This window comes from Ostrinia furnacalis, unplaced genomic scaffold (genome assembly GCF_004193835.3).
Source record: "Ostrinia furnacalis isolate ACB-3 unplaced genomic scaffold, ASM419383v2 OfSCF7182, whole genome shotgun sequence".
NCBI lineage: Eukaryota > Metazoa > Arthropoda > Insecta > Lepidoptera > Crambidae > Ostrinia > Ostrinia furnacalis.
The window spans coordinates 589,272-604,439 of NW_021137421.1; the positions used below are offsets into that span (position 1 = coordinate 589,272).

A 15,168-nucleotide genomic window follows, 5' to 3' on the forward strand; every position below is an offset into this window, starting at 1 on the left:
TCTCACCTTTCTAAGCTTTTTGTATATCCGAAGCTTTTGAAAGCTGTTACAATGTTTCAATGTGAAAATTCTGGCTTCCTAGTTTTAGCTCAGTCTTAATTAATTTTATTGATTGCGAGAAGAGAGCCGCTCAACATTATGAAGTTGTTCAGTTTTGTACAGATTATGAATTGAGTAAGCATTTGAGCCAATCGTGAGAGAGCAATACCGAGTCGTGACGTTAAATAACCGGTGTGCAACTGAAGAAATACCATTTCTCGGTAACCATCATTTTCTTAATCACTCAATTTGATGAAAAACCGTTAGCTACTATTTACCATAAAGATAATGGTGAACAGTGGGGTTTACGTCAATCGTATCATGCGTCAGTGATACCTACTTGTTTATTGTGAAGGCTTTTCAAATGTGTTTAGAATCAAGCACGATTATCAGACTTTAATAATAGAAAGATGTGTATGATTTTCGTAGGAAACAGAAACCGTGCCTGAAAATATCTTTCCTAACGATTTTATTTAATCATGGAAATAGGCTTAGTTGCACCACCTAACTTTGACCGTAACTTTAACGATAACCAGTGTATTTTGTATGGAGTTTGACCGATTTTTGACGTTTGTTAAAGTAAGATGGTGCAACCTAGCCTAAGTACTTAGATACTTTTGTGTTTATTTTTAGGCGTAAACCAGTAGTAAGTTAATTTTCTTAAACTGCCTACTAATAGAAATGCTTGTAAAATAGTGTGGATGATAGGGGTGATTCTTGCACAATTTTATGACTGCTTTTATCAAAATAAATAAATAAATCTTTGGACAATTTTACACAGCGCCAGCTAGCCCCAAAGTAAGCAACTTAATGCTTGTGTTATGGGTGCTAGCTTAACGGATATACTACTTATATACTTTTTTTTTTAAATACATAAATATTATACATAGTCACACCCAGACCCATACATAGTTACTCGTATACGATAACACGTCTCTATGGTAATAAGTACCAATTTTCTCCTATTGCAATTTCAATATAGTATTAGCATTTTCCTTCCGATGAAAACATAGGTAAATTACTAGGTATGAAACCCTAATCGGAAGTTAAGACGCCAAAATAATATTGAGTGGGCGGAAAGTTGTTTTTAAAACGCTTGTTATTGTTTTTCATATATTCTGAATGAATTAGGTATGAAATGATTTATAAAGATAGCCACATAGTACCCAAATGGTGCTAAAAACTTGCCAATAATTAAATTATACGTATACATACATGCTTACACTCGCACGTCACTACCACACTATCTGTGGATTCGAGTAAAACAGGCCAAGTTATCTACGAGACCCTTTACTCTACAGCCACGAGCCAATGCTACGCGCTTTACGACCTATTAGCGATGGCAACACTACAATGTATTGGAAATTGCAGGAAACCACAGAGACACCCACTTTTAATGTACGTGTCGCGTTATGTAATTAAGAATGTATTTAAATATTCATATTGTGGAAATGTACAAATCGGTAATTTATTAGTCTCGTACCTTCTATGTACAAACGACAGCACATAAGATTGTTGCAATATAGTGCCTATTACAACTACATAAAATGTCAGAATTTGTAACTTAATCTACCGTCGTCTGTACATCACAGTATTATATACATTGTATAAATGTACAAAAAAAACTGTCTGGGAGTATTGTTTTGCATATTAATATTATATGTTTCACAAAACATTTGTACATTTATATTCAAAAACGTTGTCGATTATGTTTGTTTGAATAAAAATACTCAGTTGGCAACAAAAAACATTGAGGAAGTGGCTGATTTATACATATTATTATCGGACTTTGAATAAATACACTTATTGACAGATGTATCTTAATTATCACTTTTATTCTAATATCTATGTATAAGATTAGGTTTCGTAATAAAAGTAGTTTTTTAATTAGATGCATATTAACCACATAATGTTCTTACAAAGTCCTCAAAACTCGCAAAGCAACAAATTTAAACATTGACAGTATAGCCTGTAATAAACACAAACTCAATAAGTGTAAATCCATGGCGTTTTCATAAATATTGTTACTATTTTGCTCAGTTAGGGTCCTTGAGGTTTATTTATAAATCCATCCTGCTATATTACGGGCTTGAATTATGGGCGGCAATTTGAAATTGTCTTGGGGCGCTCGCCTGCCCGTATCACAATCTGTGTTGCGGCGACTCCACACTGTCTTGTTCAATATTTGATGTAATCGTTGGTTGCTTACTATGTTACGAAGATAATACGAGTACGTGAATAAGACTAGACTTATAGAATATCTAGATGATAAAATAAGATGAGTCTATTAATCTAATAATTAAAAAAGCCTCCTCTCTTATATTTTATATTTTAAATTGCAGCGCCCAACAGGGTCCATAATTAACTGTATTATCACACTGTAACACCTATATTACTATTATGGAAGCAATAAACATATTGAGTATTGAGTATTGAGGTATTTATTTTTTCAAGTCTTCGATGCACTGACTCTACATTCTTCCAATTTTTTTAGCTTACATTTTTCTGATATTAAATGCTGTTATAGTGTAGTAATGAGTCTTTTTTAATAATAACTGTACCTATTTTTTGTGAAAGAAGTTTATCCCCAATTCACCTTCAAGCATCTTATTCAATAATAGTTAGGCTACCTCTTATCTCTCTTACCTAAATATTATCTATATCTCTATGCTAAACTCTCAAACTTATTTCCTCTTTTTAGTCATAAGTATCTAAGTAAACAGATAATACAGACAGAGAAACTAATTATTAGAGTTGCCGCGAATAGTGGTTATAGCGAATAGTCGAATACCGATTAATCGCCATTCACTTTGGCGAATAGTCGAATAACTCGACATTACTATTCGACATAAAAACATTAAAATTATTTCTTATTTCTTCTAAGGTTGTGAGAAAAGAAAACAATAAAGTTAAAGAAATCTGTTTCATGTTATACATACCCACATAGTATGTAGTTTTTGGGCATGTTTTGAAGAATCATCTACAGGGTGGAAACAATAAGTGATCTCACTTGATTATTTCTAAACTACACAAGATATCGAAAAACTGGTTACTGATTCTAAATTTGCTTCACGAGCTCTTTCGAACAGTACCAATAATAGGTTACAAAATAAACTGGAACTATCCGAAAATTCAATGTTTCCAGCTTCCATAATAAATGTATGCCAACCACACAATATTAGAAATGTTTTTTCTTTTAATTAAATAATAAACTTAAAATAAACTCATAATTATGCATTCTTATCTAGAATTAGTTATGGCAAACATTAGTTTTAATCCTTACTTGCTATAATATTATCAAGAGATGAGTGCCTTGATTGTGGTAGTACTAAATTTATGGAAGATGGAAACATAGATTTTTTGGATAGATCCAGTTTATTCTGTAACCTATTGTTAGTACCGTTGGATAGAGCTCGTGAAGCACTTTTAGGATCTGTAACCAGGTTTACGATATCTTGTGTAGTTTTTAATATTACGTGGCTTTACCAAATGTATGGAACCTAACAATATACAATGTATCCATTATGTGCAATAAATAAATAAATAAATAAACATTGAATTTTCGGATAGATCCAGTTTATTCTGTAACCTACAATCGATACCGTTTGATAGATCTCATGAAGCACTTTCAGGATCAATAACTAGTTTTTTTTATATCTGGTATAATTTAGAAATAATCGAATGAGATCACTTATCGTTTCCACCCTGTATAGAGCAACCTACTAAAGAGCACCCCAAGAGTGCCACTGCTGAAGAAATCGCCCACTACATCGCATTAGCAAAGGCTGACAGAAAAATAAACCCATATGAATGGTGGACTTTGAGTACCAATAAGAATAGATTTCCTATATTAAGTAAGCTTGCTAAACGATACTTAATCACACCAGCAAGCTCTGTTTATTCAGAAAGACTATTTTCCGAGGCAGGTTTATTTACGAGGAAAAACGAAACCGACTTGCTCCCGAACGTGCAGAAAAAAATGTTTTTTTGCACCACAATCTGCCTCTGTTGGATTTAAAATATTAATTAAAAAGCCTAACTAATTTAATTTCATGAATATGATAGGCACAGGTACATTGTTTTATTAGGGAAATAATAAAAATATGATTGTTTTTAACTCATTAGTTTTTTTGTTCACTAAAAGTTTATTTTAGACGACTATTCGCCGAATGCCGAATAATACTAGCTATTATTCGGTATTCGACGAATATCAAAAAAATGACGAGTAATGCCGAATACCGAATAATAGCGAGTATTCGCGGCAACTGTACTAATTATTACATAATTTTATCGTATAATTTTTCAAGACTCCGATATTTTGAAGAGTTAATGATTCTAAATCTTGAAGTAAAAGTTCTGTTTTTTTTCCAAAAATATCATCTTCAAACCTCTACAGTATGCAGTGCCCTTAACACTGATGTATGTTACAAAACTCATCCCTTTAGTGTTACAGTCAGCTTGTCCACACGTTGGATGGAATTACTTTGAAGATATAATGCGTCTTTATGGGCGTTTATCAGTATCCTTCAGTCTAAGACCTCGGCATGTTTATTAGAATAGCTATGAAATTACCATGCTATAGTGCGGTGGCGAGGTCTCTAACGCGTGGGGTCCTGGTTCGATTCCTGATAGGGTCGACTTAGAAAATGGTTATGTCTTAATTAGCTAATGTCCCACTATACTGGGAGAGCGGCTGGAAGACGTAGCGTGCGCAGGCCTCCTACTAGGTGGACCGACGATCTGGTAAAGATCGCGGGAAGAACTTGGATACGGGCAGCGCAAGACCGTTCACCACCTTGGGGGAGGCCTTTGTCCAGCAGTAGACGTTATTTAGCTAAAACGACAATGATGATGACGACTGGGAGAGTGGTACTTCGTAATAGATACGAGACTATTCCCACCTCTCGTTCCCACCGCTGCAACTCCTGTGTAGCCAGGATCTACAGTTTGACCGCCAATAAAAACCAGTGAAGGTCATGTTTGTGCAGGGGGAAAGTTAAACTGTCATTCGACTTCGTGATAGAAGTTCAAGATTGATTTTTTCCTCGAATCATGAAAATTATGAAGGATATTTGCGTCACTTTAGATCTGAAGAGAAACTCGACGGAAAACCCATTTAAACAGAATTTTATGCCAATATTCAGTTTGTAGGTTACAATGATATTGGCTTACTGACCTTTACACAAATTGATCCTTGTCAATGGTATAACGGGATTAAGCACAACAATGCTACATATTGTGTAGTTTAGTATTTAATATATTCTAAGATTTAGATATCTATCAACTTGAAACACTAGACATTAACTATCGGTTATTCACGCCTTAGGTTTATTGTGACGGAATCGCCAGTGGAAACCGAATATGCAATAGAAATTGGCAATGTTTTTAACAATAATATTGACACCGAACTGTCCATATTCCAAACTTATTTGATTGCTTTGTGAGGTGAAGCTAAGGATGCTGAGACAGTTCAATTTCTGTTTGTGTTGATTTTTATCTAGCCACGTTTACAATTGTCAGTTTCTATAGGCGCGTACAAACAATACACGATCAGCACACTTGCTTACTATGTCAGATGCGTCTTCAGAAACATTGGTCATGCCTTGTGCCAGTTTCCATGATTCAATGTTGATGATTTATATCATTTGTTGACTTCAAAGCGAATTGACTCGTGTCTCTATTGACTGTTGACCTAAAAAGCTCTGACTTCATCTTAATCTTACTCACCGGGAAATTCTACTTTCCCTGAGACTAAATTATGGATCAAATTGATCCATAAAGGCTACATGTTCCCTGGGACTAAAGTTCATCGGTTATTGAAACCTAAGCCAGGATCTAAATAATCGCTACACAGNCTACACAGCAGTTAGTTGCAGCGAAGGGAAATTCTTCCGACCTTGAAAATGTTTTTGGAATAAAGTAAGGTTTATTGGAAAATTATGTCCTATGCCTATTGCGATAGTGGCACATAGAAATATAATTTAGGCATGCCAAATTAACTGTCTTTGATAAAATTGACCTTTGGTCTATTGAGATTTAAACAAACATCTAAACAAAGAAGTCAAGGTATCCTTGCTACAATCTTGACTACACTTAGCCGGTAAATTCCGGTAATACACACAATGTTGTTTTACTGTAATTCCATATTGTGTTATCACGTTCAAACGTTTATTACAAATGAATGGACGGCTGAACAATTCAATTACAAATGTAAGGTCACGTCGATAAAATCGCATAGATGTGTATGCAATTCGTTTGATGGCATTGCGACAATCGCCCATGATTGGTGCTTATAAGTCGTAAAATATGCTATGCGCTCGTAAAGGCAAATATAAACGTAACAAGTAACAATGTTTGCAATCAACAATTCTACCAAGATATAGGATTAGAATTATAGAATAGATAATAAAAACCACAACCGTGAATTTATTTTGATAAAATATTAGCTTATGTTTCCGAAACAAGCACACAAGTGTTTTTAGATCCTTTTGTTTTGGAGAACCGCGTGTAACTGCCTAACTGTAAACACGTAAAATTCAGTTACGTTTTTTTCATCGCAGCGTTTTGACATGTGTGACTTATATTCCGCCACAATGTCCCATTGTTGTATATTTGTTCATCAACAAAAATAATTCAGCCGTGTTAGCTTTTATGCTTGATATTTTTACAATATTATGCGTCCAGGCGGAAGGGGAGAGTCAGTAATTGGCGACTGACAATGGAGATTACCAGCTTAGGGACAAGTTTTGTGATTCAAATATTTCGTCTGGCCGTGGGCGACAATATTGGGCCCTGTTATGATAATCGTCTTGCCATACAGACGGCGCATCAATGTAAACACTCGTATGTACTTTGAATAGGTGTGAATTTTCAACAGATATACAGTCTGATGTGCTGATGACTGTACCAAGGAATCGTTTCGCTACGCGCCCGCAAACGACGAGTTAGCCTTAGCGACGAATAACATCGTATGTCCATTTGCGATAATTGATATGCATAATATATTATTAAACTTATAGGCCACTATAATGCGTACATTGTTATGTCTGTTTAATTATCTCTATCGTAATCTAAACTTTAATGACTTTAACTTCCATTTTAGTGCCGTAGAGGTCATTCGGGTTAAATATAATATCATTGTCATTTGATAAACGAGTATGAAATTTCAAACGACTCCTTTTGGTACTAACAAGTTACGATGTACGTGCCAATCAGTAATAATTTGCATTGACGGTGCCAATCTTATTATTGTCATTATCAGACAAACATTGAATCATTATATCGCGCTATTTTGCGTCTGGTTAACGTCATACGTGAAGTTATTTTATTTTTTGTATTATTATACTTATAATTATTATCTTATTAGTACATATTTTCAATAGTATAAGTCAGTGATGTCAATAAACAGTCCGTAAGAGTCTGCTAACTCCGCTAAGTCGCCCGCTTGACTCTTAATAGCGGCAACAGGCGGTCGTCGCTCTAGTGATGTTCGATACATCGATGTTTTGGTCATCACATAATTTTGTAATTATGTATGGATGCAAGTGTTTAAGCTTTACTGCTAAGTTTGATAAAGTTTATCTTAATTCCTAATTGTGTTTATTCATGATTGATAACTAAATGTGATGTTTTAGTTATTTATTTCATCTTTAGATAGATTTGCTTACCTATTCTTTTTACATCAATTGGACTTTTAACGATTCTGACGTCTTAAATTTAGTTTTTGAATATTGATTTCTGTTTGTGATTGCGATTTAATTTCCAATACTTATTTCGGTTCCGTATCGGAATTTGCGACTTTATGAACGGCTTCTAAACGAAGTTTGCAACTTCTATCGATAACTTATCGATGGTCAAGCCGTGCATCCTTAGCTCGCATCAATCTTCCCGATCGTCACTGTCGGGCCGGTCTCGCCCCCCTCGATTAATCACCCGAGCGTTTTCGATTAGCGCCGCATAGCGCGAAAAAACACAATTATTAACGATGGCCTTCATTTGTTTTATTGGCCGCGGCAGATGAAGGGTTAAGTTTTAAGGTAGAGACACATTTTTGTGTGAAAGAGAGCGCTTACACTCTTGAAATTGTCTTACAATTTTGTGTATTTCATTGATTTGAGCCTTCTTTTATACCTACACAGTTATAAAAGAAACTACTTTGTCCGAATGTTATCAGAAAATTGTATAATGATGTCACATCACATAATCTTGTACCTTGTTGATGCCTTTATAAACTGAATCTTCTAAAGTGCATACTTCGTCATAATCGTCATGAATATTCACAAAGTGTAATACGTTATTTTCGCACGCCCTGACCCGAATGCGTCCATTACTATGCCTTTAATGAGCTGTGTACAAATATATTAGACGGAAACAGGAAGTGTCAAATGGCGTTTCGATGTCTGCCCACGGCCCAGTTCTTAGCGCTAAGTGCCCCGATGTAATTGTTCGGGCAATGCAAATAAGATGGTGTTTGATCGTGTGTATACCGCCTTGTCGTCGCGGCTTGGGACAGTTTTGTGCTCTGTGTGGACAGGGCTAGCACTAGCGGCAGGTCAAGGGTTAAGTCCGAAAAATATACGAGACTTTCATTTTAAAAGTGGAGAACTTCTTACGCTAATATTTATTTAGGTAACGCCAGTCGACATTTTCATTTTCATTTCAGCTTTTTCTCAGTTTTACAATGTTTATTTATTACCCGACTACGTTTTAATCTTCAGTTTTGCTTATGCTCTGTGAGGACAGGGTTAGCAGGCAAATCAAGGGTTAAGAACTGGAAAAAATATCCTTTATTAACGACTTTCAATTTAAAAGTTCCCTTAAGCTTACGCTAATATTTATCTAGGTGACGGTAGTCGACATTGTCATTACAGCTTTTTCAGTTAGTTTTACAGTGTTTATTTATTTTAATCTTTGTACAAAAAGTTCCAAAAGTAGAGAAAACTAAATAATTAAAGCAGGGTGTGCTTGTTGGCCAATTAAGTTTTCCTCATTTAATGTATGGTTCACGATCAGAAACTTTTTGTCGACAACACGATTGTCGATTGTTTATTTATACTTGACAACCCTATTTCTACGTGATTGTTTAAACTTAACGGGCCAAAGTTTGCGTTGTAAGAATCAGACTGTTGTGGCCAGAACGGTCTTAATTTTTGATCGTATACACATTCTTGACACCAAATGTTTGTTCTGGTAATTTTACCACGAAGAGTATGAACGGCGCCTTATAGGGACGACACCACCAATGACTTTTTTGTAAATTAATGTGAATTTGTACATGTTTTGCGTAAAGAAACAGAATTATGAGGTCACAGTTTCCGGAGGAAAAAATAAGTATAAGTTAAACTTCATGCCTATTTTTGGATTATAAAATAGAATATTATATTTCCACTAGCTTATGCCCGCGGCTTCACCCGCGTGAAATTTAGTTTGTCACAGATCGTCGTAAATTATAGCCTATATGTTATTCTGGGTTATAAACAATAAAACTGTAAAGTTTCATCAAAATCCGTTTAGTAGTTTTTGCGTGAAAGAGTAACAAACATCCACACAAACTTTCGCATTTATAATATTAGGAGGATAATTCAAGTCGAGGTCAAGTAGACTTTGACACATTCTAAGTTTAGCATCGTTGTATTATAAACTTTACATAGACTTTAATTTGCGGGGTTAAAGGCTAAACTTATAAATTCACTAACAATTCACAATTGGAAACAATTATAAATTATATTTAGCGATGTTTTGCATTTACAAGAATAATAAACGCAACCTATTTTGGGGTCAACCTACGATATTTTGCTTAGTTCGCCAATAAAATAACAATGTTTCGAGACCGCCTACCGCCCACTGAAGTCGAGGCAATCAAGCGTTTCTCTTATCTCCAGCGATAGACGCGTTATCGTGCGTTCTACACGCTTGCCGGATATCGGAGCAATTAGGTCTCGCAATAACGTGTCTCTGCGGGGTGTATTGGTATTTAAATTGAAGGTAGCATTCGCATTTTTTACTAAAAACGATCAGAAACAGTGTTCTTATCAATTTGATTAATTTTTGGTCATAATCTTTGGGTAAAGTCTGACTTTGAAATTATGTGACACTGTTTGGTTATTTAAAAAGAAACAGAAACATTAAAATGTACACACTTACTTGCTTGATAAACACCAATATCGATAGCTCAATATCTCACAATAAACAAATCGCCCTAACCATGCAACATTAATCCAACTTCAAATCTTTTAAAATACAGGTAAACTCACAAGTCCAATGAAGTAAGTAACGTTGAAATTGAATACAAAGTAGTTTGGACTAACTTAAACGGTAAAATCGACCCCTAAACTTGAATGTAAAGACAAAGTGTCTCTTGTCATCATTATGCAGTTGACAGTGCATGACTAGTATGAGAATATTTTATTATTCACGTAAATTATTAATGCAATTTCTATGTTGCGCCACGGAAATGCGGGCGCACGTGGTCACCGCCGTTAGAAGTTGTTGGGCTGAATGCTAATATGTTTATTACATTTAATTGCACATTTTAAGTGTAACTGTGAGAATTGTCTTAATAATAGACGGATAGGTAAATTCTTAATGCGAGGCGATTCTAGACTCCGTGGAAAATGTTATGTTATGCCTTATCTTTAAATTTAAGTTGCTGCTATAATATATCAATTCGCACAAATGGTTTAGGAAATTGAATACAGTTTGAGCAGTTTCGTATACGAATTAGACTAACTTCTAATACATAGTTAAAATAAGCCTCTTGCTTGTTTCTTGCGTGCCGAATTAGAAAGGTTATGAGAGTAAAAGAGAGTAACCGAGTTAACTCTTTGTACCTAACTACACGTTACGTTTTGCAGAAGCAAGCAAATCTTATCTATTACAGACGAAATTTTCCATTTTCTTTACACTTTAACAGTTTGGTAAAGCTTCCAGAGTTATTGACAGAAGTTTAAAAAAGTCACTAACTACTTCTAATTGAACTACAGACTAGAAGATTAACGTTGAACGTCTTTTGTTACAGTTATACGAGATCAGCGACGACCCACAAAGGAAGGAATTCCTCGACGATCTGTTCTCGTTCATGCAAAAGCGAGGTAAGTCCATTTTCCCACAATTCGGTGCATCGACCATGTTTTGATTAATCTGTACCGATTGATATTTCTTGTAATTTATCATAACCAAATGCCCCATTCACGATCATCGATCGAATGATATTAAACCACCAGCTTAGAAAGATCCTATTCAAGTTTAGATTAGTTTACAAAGAGAGGTCTAAGGTTATTTGATGGTTGATACCAATCGGATATAAGTTAAATCAGTCATTGACTGTATAAACGATTTTATATTGTGTAGATGCTTGATAAGATCATGAGTGATTGACGACTTCGGTAAGTCATAAATAGACTATGGGCTTTTAATGAGAGTTAAAAGTTCAATCACGTTAAAATTACATTTGAAACATTATATTTTATTCAGATTATTATAGCAAATATAGAAAAGAACAGAAGAATAATTTTACTGAGTAAAACTTTTAAATTCGATAATTTGATAAATCTAAAATTTCACCGACAATGAATGTTGCAATAAGTAATTAATCCTTAGATAGACAATATTAATTATGATTGCGCTTCATACGTGTGGGAATTTGCCATATGGACCCTATACGTAAAGATAATGATTATAATTTTAAATATCATAATAGAAATAATTAAGCAGGAGATCGTTCGATCGCCCCGAGCGTTGAGATCTTGCGCGGGCGCTTGATTGATAACCACCTAGCCGTCTTTTTTGCGCCTGCGCTTCGCTGCATCTTTCTATCTCTGTCTCGCATTAATTGATCTCCGTTGTAAATGGCGCCATCATTGTCGCTAGATAGATCATGTTGATATCCGACCGCCTTGTTGTTAGTCAAATCAATAGTTATTGTTGAGAAGTAATTAATAGCTGGTTAGTTATCATGCTTAGGGTGTAGGTTTCTCTTTTGTATGCATTTTTGTTTACATTAGTTCTAATCCCACTACTGAATTTATTACAACTGTAACGTAGACATTCTCTTTATTAGGTACATGTTAAATTGTTTCCTTAGTAAAGTTTCCCTTGGTTTAAATAAGCTCCACGAGAAAAAAGCTTGATAATTGAAGTATTGTCAGCTGTTGTGATATGCTGACAAGATTTGCGTTTATTAAACCAATTAACAATAAAAACTTCCCTGGTGAATAAACTGTTTACATTTCTTGATGACCTCACCCACAGACGGCAGGGGGTTAGATCCATAACAATTTTTCTACGTTCATTCATAATTTCCACGTCATTCATGTATAAATCATCATTCCATTAAATTCTTCTCTAATTTATGTCGACGACCTCTTCACGTCAACGTTACAGAAAACTAGTGCCAGGAATAGTAAAATAACCCATTCAATTAGGCAGATGTCGTGGTCAGGTGTGTACTTCTGCTTCTTTTGCTTATTTATGATCTGTAATGCTAACTTGAACGTGGGTGTCTGACGTCTACAGATGCTATCCGGCTTGTAATTATGTTTTTGACAAATTGGCGATAAGCGGCCATTTTGAGGTTTAAATGCACTGTTTAGAATTGAGTTTTGACAGTCGACTTGATTCTGTAATTGTTCCTAAATGCACTTACAAAATTCAAACTGCAGTTTGAATAATAATCTGCCAAATATTATCGACTTCAGCTCTTCTAAAAGGATTTTCTTTGTAAATAAGCATGCAATCTTCTCAGTATTAAAAGCAGTTGTTGCCGGAAAATACAGTCAAGTTTATTAACAATGAATGGTGCTGACACTAACCGATAAAAATCAATGTTGTAAGGACCATAAGTCAAAAAGAAACAGTTTTGTTACGATACGTTGTAATGGGTACCCAACACGTTGAGAGTATCGTACTTTGCGATCGGACGCCTGCTTATCTGGTTCGAAATAAATTATTATTCAATTTATCATATCCGAACGTGCCCAATAAACTTCTGGTCGTTATTACGCGGAATACGATAACAGCAAAACTAATCGTTATTCGTATGATTTAATACGCGACTTTGATTATGCCTCGATTTATCATTTAATTTGAAAATCTTAAAAAAATGACTTGACACACTATGCGGTTGTGGCGCGTCATCCAAATTTTTCACGAACGCCATCATCGCCGTAGATATTTTACGTCGCGCCAGAGGGGCAAACATAAAACTTTTAATTAGTAGAATTAATTTATTCGAGTCAGGTTAATCTCATGAGCCGACATCACTCGGACTGATCTCTTCGTATTAATAATGTTTTATCATTTATTATTGCTCATGAGTAATGAAAGTTAGTCCGCCACGCCCCGCACCTTCTCAGCACTCTGTCTTCGTCTTAAAAAAATGAAATTAAAAATAAACTTTTTTCTTTTTTTACGAGTGGAGCGTTTAATCTGTGGTTTAATTTAATGCGAGCGACAAACGATTATGTAAATGTTGATTAAAGCGTATACCTAGCTTGGTGGGTGTTCCAGAATCGATTAGGTTTTTGCTGTGATATTAATCGATTGCATTTTGGATTACCGCTCTCGATTTTGCGTACATTTATTTTTGTATTGATTAATTAGTTGATATTAAAGACCTTAGGTAGTATAGAGCTTTATGACTTTTTAGGCATAGACTAAAAATACTCTATCTATGGATACCTAAAACCGTTTTCTCTCAGAAAGGTCTTAAATACTTTGATTTGCATATCAGAATCGCAAATAAGGATGCCCTCTCGCTAATCTTAAAATCTTATCGATAAAATTTGTTGGCGATAAAGTAAACAGGATAAAGGTGGTCGTTTAGGGCCGATGCGTGTAAACGAGGGTTGTCTATGGCCGGCTCGTTAGCGCTGATTGATCGGCCATCGGCCACCGGCGCTACAGGTTGATGTGCGAGTAATTGTGATCTCTTGGGATGATGTTAACGGGGATTAAACGATTGTCAGATTTTTAATGTAAATGCGAATTTAAAACCTTTGTCACTTTTCAGTGTGCTTAGGACGTACATAAATACGTCTGTTATTGGTTGAAAGTTTGAAATTACAGTACCCTTTAAAATTATACAATACCTAATAATTGAAATCAAAATCAGTGTCTTAAATTTTATCAATTTTCATGATAGAGCTAAAGAGATCCAGTGAAAAATCGACTAAAATTATGGTAATTTAAACAACTAATTTGTGCTAATCGCCAATAGAGGAAACGATGGTTTTATAATGCAATCAACATGTATAACCTTGGCTATTGTTTCACTTGTTAATAGGGAGTGGTATAACTAATAACATCTCATTCGGAATCATTTCCCGTGATTAATTATGTGTTTAATCGATATAAGATGTTGTGCCAACAGCCTTCTCCAGTTTCTCTCCAAAAACTACAATTGAAATTCAATCGTAAGCCCATGAGATTAAGATAGATTTTAGTTTAGATACGTGTTGATGATAGATTACGTTAAAGAGTTGATCTATCAAATTTTTTCCCCGTCTCATTGTAGATAGCCTTTGTTAAAGTTTAATTGGTGTCTTAACTCGTTCGTGGTTAATTCGATTCCTGTCCCGGGCTGAGCTTTAGTGATGAGCCTCGGGAACTTAAGAAATCCAGCACTGTTTTAAGAAATTGATGCCAGCTTTTGTACAAGCTATTTAATATTGCAATTACAATATTAAAAAAACACATACTATGTTGTCGTTTAAGCTTTTGAAGGTACCTACCTAAGTTTTTATTTAGATTTGGCGAAATTATACAAACTGAAAATCTCATTTTATACTTTATTCAAGTCTTGAGACGAAATAAAATCCTTTACTGGCTATGATCGTCCACTCGTATAGTTATTTCTAGTAAAAGTTTTCAGGGGAAAGACATAATCGACTTTTTATCGATATATCGACCCTTTGATTCTTTTCCCATCACTACCCGGCTCATTTGTTTTTGTCTGTTGCTTAGCAGACGCGTGTTAATCTAAAGTTGATTGATTAGAAGAGACTCCGATATTCTGGGCGGAGTCGCCATATTGCGTTCTGAATGTTTAATCGGCCAGGCTAATGATGCTTCTCTAATTATTTTGATGGCTGATACTTAGCCATTGTTATCTGATAATGTATAAAGATTACC

At 34.9% G+C, this 15,168-nt stretch overlaps 1 protein-coding gene across 6 annotated transcripts in view; it reads left to right on the forward strand.

The window, feature by feature from the left end:
- Positions 1-15,168, forward strand: part of retn (retained) — a 144,708-nt gene that overhangs the window by 88,932 nt on the left and 40,608 nt on the right. For all 6 annotated transcript variants that reach the window (XM_028319438.1, XM_028319441.1, XM_028319440.1 and 3 more), the window contains one exon: positions 11,057-11,129. In XM_028319438.1, the coding sequence (XP_028175239.1) occupies positions 11,057-11,129 (73 nt within the window). The remainder of the gene's footprint in view (positions 1-11,056; positions 11,130-15,168) is intronic.